This window comes from Dipteris shenzhenensis, chromosome 12 (assembly GCF_047967505.1).
Source record: "Dipteris shenzhenensis isolate YYH24624 ecotype China chromosome 12, Dip_SZ_1.0, whole genome shotgun sequence".
NCBI lineage: Eukaryota > Viridiplantae > Streptophyta > Polypodiopsida > Gleicheniales > Dipteridaceae > Dipteris > Dipteris shenzhenensis.
This window is the reverse complement of record NC_141607.1, coordinates 21,362,128-21,367,073: the sequence shown is the minus strand read 5'-3', so window position 1 is coordinate 21,367,073 and position 4,946 is coordinate 21,362,128. Positions and strand designations below refer to the sequence as shown.

The 4,946-nt window shown below is 42.7% G+C and overlaps 1 protein-coding gene across 1 annotated transcript; it reads right to left on the bottom strand.

Moving 5' to 3' along the window:
• Nucleotides 1-738: 738 nt before the first annotated feature.
• Nucleotides 739-2,657, bottom strand: LOC147895973 (putative aldo-keto reductase 4). The gene is made up of 7 exons (XM_087383087.1): nt 2,566-2,657; nt 2,261-2,428; nt 1,979-2,179; nt 1,632-1,804; nt 1,442-1,541; nt 1,134-1,287; nt 739-1,033 (listed from the first exon to the last, which is right to left on the bottom strand). The coding sequence occupies exons 1-7, from the start codon at nt 2,608-2,610 to the stop codon at nt 852-854; spliced, it is 1,023 nt and encodes a 340-aa protein (XP_087239213.1). The 5' UTR covers nt 2,611-2,657; the 3' UTR covers nt 739-851.
• Between the last annotated feature and the right edge of the window lie 2,289 nt (nt 2,658-4,946).

The window sequence follows — 4,946 nt, the reverse complement described above, 5'->3', positions numbered from 1 at the left end:
ACCGACCAGGTCAATCTGGTCGGCCAGATCTGGTCAGCCAGAAAGGGGCCTTTTTTAGCCTCCGATCCGGGGCTCTTTGACAGGGCTTTGGTCGTGGAGTTTGCCTCCGATCCAGGGCTCTTTGACAGGGCTTTGGTTGTGGAATTTTGTCCGGGTTTTGATTGTTGATTTGTGTCCTGACGGAGAGTCACCTGTGGTGTTTTTACCTGTAAGTGATCGGACCTTTGCGCCAGTTTGACCTTTGATTATCCTGTCCTCTAGAATTGGAGATTGCCTGGCTTAACAACGGAAGTTCTGGCATAAGGTTGTTTTGCAAAAAGCGTTTGTAGAGCATATTACATGAGGTAATAATTTCAAGGGGTAACATATGAGATGAGTACAAACTTGCAGAGACAAATGTTTAAATCGTGGACCCACTGTGGCAACTTTGCTGGAAACTTGAAAGCTAAGATGTAATAACACTTGCATGATGAAGCTGATAGACAGGAAATGACATGTTTGAAGCCTCAGTGTAAGAAGAGGCCTTGAATGCACATCAGGATCTAACACAGCCTTTAAAAGTTTGTGATATCTCTGAATCTGTTTTAAATCTTCAGTCACGTATCTCCTTCTCCTCCTTACCCTTATTCTGTAGAAACTGTTGGGAAGGGGAAGGTAGATTGCTAGGCAGAGTTATGATTTGAACTTGTCTAACTATTGGGAAGGGGAAGGTAGATTGCTAGGCAGAGTTATGGTTGGTTTGAACTTGTCTAACTCATTACATGCTGAAGTCTCACTGCATGTGATGGGGCAGCAGGCATTATCACTGCTTGACGGCATGCCTCTGACAGATTACGTCCATTCGGTCTTCATCATGCTTTAAGAGGAGGGGTGTTTCCATACTTATATAATCTGAATTCAAATTCACCCCCATATCTCTGCCCTGCCACTTCGTTCACAGGTACACAAGCTGTAACCTCCTCCAGATCATCCTTGGAGAGCTTCACTTCCAAGGCACCTAAGTTTTCATCAAAGTTTCTTATCTTTGTTGTCCCTGCAGGTACAAATTCGAGAGTCGGATTCATTTAGCTTGAAATCGTACTTGATGTGATATCCTTCAATGTCCAATTCATCATCATCCAAAGCAAACTTGCCTGGAATGGGCACAACATCATCTCCCTGATGCAGCACCCAGGCCAAGGCCAGCTGACCAGGTGTGCATCCATGCGTCTTGGCCAAATTTGCAATCCTCTCATAAAACACCTTATTCTTTTCCAAATTCTCACCTTGAAACCGATGCATCACAACCTGCATACATGAATTCATATACAGATGGAAGCGCTAAGCCAGCTTGAAACTTGAAAAGGCACTTTCGGTATGGAAATGAGAACTTCCATCAGACGTCCTGACATTGGACCAGACGATTGACCACCTCATCTCATGGTTCCGCATAAAGGCTTACCATCCGGCTATCTGTTTTCTCTAAATTTTCAAGGATAGCTTTTCCTGTAAAAAATCCTCGCCCAAGGGGACTGTACGCCACAATTCCAATACCCAATTCCCTGACATGACGATACACAAACAAGATTCTATTATCTAAGTCATTTTAGTTTGACCAGGCCTAGCTTTGATAACAAATCAGCAGCACAAACCTGCATGTTGGAATAACGTCTTCTTCAACATCCCTTGACCACAATGACCATTCAAGTTGCACAGCAGTGATTGGATGAACAGCATGAGCTCGTCTGATGGTGTCAACACTGGCTTCAGACAGACCTACGTATTTCACTTTTCCTTCCTGCACGAGTTTCTTCAATTCTCCCATCTGTAACACGCTTCCGCGTCAGCAACAAGACTTTTAAATACAGAAAATTTACTGTCTGCAAGCACTGACAAGGTACACTGTGAAGCCATTTCTCAAATTTAAGAAGCATGTTGTCACACTTAGAGCCAGGATGTGTACTTCCTACCGACTTGAGCAAAAGTGCTATTTACGAACCGTTTCCTCTATGGGAACTGTTTTGTCCACACGATGTTGATAGTAAAGATCGATGTAATCCACATCCAACCTCTTGAGACTGGCTTCGCAGGCTTTGCGCACATACTGCGGACTGCCTCTCTCAACAAGAACACCATTTTCAAAGGAATTTCCAAACTTTGTGGCGAGCTGAATCCTCTCTCGCGGAAAAAGTTTCATCGCCTAGTGAGAGAAACAGACGGTCAATGCGATCACAAAAATGTAGCCGGCACAGAAATACGTCTGATTTTGTTCGTAGCATACCTTGCCGACTAGAGCTTCGTTGGTGAAAGGACCATAAGCATCAGAAGTGTCGAGAAAAGTGACCCCGCTTTCAATAGCGTGCTTGATCAAAGCGATGCCAACGTCCTCAGGAGCAGGCTGGCCGTAGAAGGCAGAGAGTCCCATACATCCGAGGCCGAGTTGAGGGACCTTGAAAGGCGGAGAACAAGACGAAATGACATGGCGATCACGTCATAAGGAAAACAGAGGAAACGACGACGTAGGAAAGCAACTGAAGGTGTTCATGAGAATTGAAGCAGGCGAAATACGAAGAGGATGAGCATTACCGTGAGGCCTTGGGAGCCGAGGCGGCAAAGCTTGGGAGCCTGCATGGTTGGCTATGGCGATGGAGCTTCGTAGACAAGAAGATGGTTGTGAATTGGAAGATGATAGACCTTTTTGTCATGTCATAATTTAATGTGCCTTTCTCTATCATGGATTGCAATTTGTCAACAAGTCTCTTCACTTACCTTCTCTCCTCTTAGGCTCCTCTTAGGCTTAGTGCACACGCACACACTCGAGCGCAGCTTGTGCGCGGCCTGGAGGCGAGGTGGAGCTCGAGTGCAGATTGTGCACAGCCTCGAGGCGAGGTGGAGGTGGATTGAAAGGGTGCAGAATCATACGTATTTTGTTCACATGCATCAAGATGATGACTAATTCAGTATCTTTGTGACTGGCTATAAGAGCTCTCTCTCTCTCTCTCTCTCTCTCTCTCTCTCTCTCTCTCTCCCCCCCCCCCCCCTCTCTCTCTCTCTCTCTCTCTCTCTCTCTCTCTCGTGGACATTAGTAGACTTTCTTTCTTTCTTTTCCTCTAAGATCTCCCAACACCCTTCTGCACCCTTATGATGTCATGGATGATGTGTATGTTTATGTAATCCATGCTTGTATTATACTATAACTCATTCCTTGTCTGTTGTCATCACCTATGATGTCACTCGAGAGGTGCACTAATAAGAAACCCTATGTATCATGTGTGTTCAAAGGGTATTAAAAAAACCCCTCAACTAAAATTTTCCCCTCAATAAAAACACCCCTCTTTACTTATGGACTAAGTGATTTTTTTCCTCCTTTTGAATGCATGTGGTACACTAAAATTTTATAAGGTGAACCCCCCGAGTGATGTCATGGACGACATGTCTCTATATTTCTTTATCCATGCTCATATTATACTATAACTCATGCCATGCATTATCGTGCCTATTGGTGTCATGTATTTAGTCTACTCTCATCACCAAGTGAAAACCTTTTTTCCCATGCCTCACAAAATCAAATATGAACCCATCCATGCATCGAGTTAGTTTCCACTACTAAATCTCTATCCTTCATGGCCTGATACTTCACCACTACCTCATGACATGCATTTAATTCAAGGGATCCTGCACAATGTTTAAAAACCTTTGCACAAGTGTATATATGTGCCTTAAATCTTTTTGGCAAATATAACTCAAACAAACTCCCGTGAGTTCAAATACATTCAAAAAAATTCCCCTAAGTTCAATTAGAATTCAAATGGATTCCCCTAAGTTCAATTATAATTCACATAGATTTCCCTAAGTTCAATTATAATCCAAAAATGCCATAAATTCAATTCATATTCTATGAAAATGATTTTATATTTAAAGTATTGTGACGCCAAAAATTGATATTTTTAATTTGGCATTGGTATTGTTTTCTCCTATTTTTAATAAGGGTTTGAGTATCAAGTGATAGCCTAGTGGCTCTCACTTATTTTTGTTTTCTAAGATATTGTATGGGATTGAGAGGATGAGTGGAATGGATCATTGTAAATACCATAGGTATGAATTATAAATACCTTGGTATGAGGTGAGAGTTATTTATGTATGGGATATTAAGGGGTTTTTAGAAAATAGGAAGAGTGAGCCATATAAAGAGGTGGGCTCATGTCCATGTGTTCCAATAATATAAGAGAGGCCACATGCCAAGCGTGTGAAAGGCATGTGGAGGAGTGTGGAGTCAAGAGGAATCCCTCTAGAATTCCTATGTGGAATAAGGAGGATGTGGACATATAGAAAAGAGAGGGTCCCTATGGGCTCCATGTGGGGAGACTTTTGACTTTCTTAATATTTTAAGAGTCTTGAGCATCTTTTGATGGGACACATGGCAAGAGTAGCCAAAAAGGACATGGATGGTGACATACAGGGTTATGTGATTGATGGGGAAAGGAATCTATAGGCAGCAATTGTAAATGGGTGAAGGAGGGTGACAAAATCTCTATAAAAGAAGCCCTCCTCTCCCTTGTTCATCATCTCTTCCACCATTAGGCCTCATGTTGTTGTAGCTCTAGTCTCCTCAAGCCTCTTCCCTGAGCCTCCTCCCCCTATTGTAGATATTCTCTTATGTGAGTCCATCTCTCTCGAGTTTATTCTCTCTCTATGAGTAGCCTTGGAGCTTTTGCTCCCTCTTGTATGTATGAAACCTCTTCTTCTCCCTTGTGTTTGTAGTATTTTGAGTGTATTTGAGTGGAGTCTTACTCTCATGGCCAATGAAAGTGACTTCTTATCATTTTCCTTGAGTCTTCATTCCTTTTCTCCATTCCTATGTTCTTTTCTCTCTCTATTCAAGTCTCTAAAGTAGTTCTTATTCGACCGCTCACTGTGCACATATGGTCCATCCATTTCTCGAGCCACCATGCAAACTTCTTCCTCTC

What these genes read in the sequence shown, in the direction of transcription:
- LOC147895973 (XM_087383087.1), bottom strand. Translation starts at nt 2,610, where the DNA reads ATGCAGGCTCCCAAGCTTTGCCGCCTCGGCTCCCAAGGCCTCACG. An exon ending in TCGGCTCCCAAGGCCTCACG is followed by an intron (nt 2,429 to 2,565) that starts GTAATGCTCATC and finishes CCGCCTTTCAAG; the next exon opens with GTCCCTCAACTCGGCCTCGG. An exon ending in GACGTTATTCCAACATGCAG is followed by an intron (nt 1,542 to 1,631) that starts GTTTGTGCTGCT and finishes TCGTCATGTCAG; the next exon opens with GGAATTGGGTATTGGAATTG.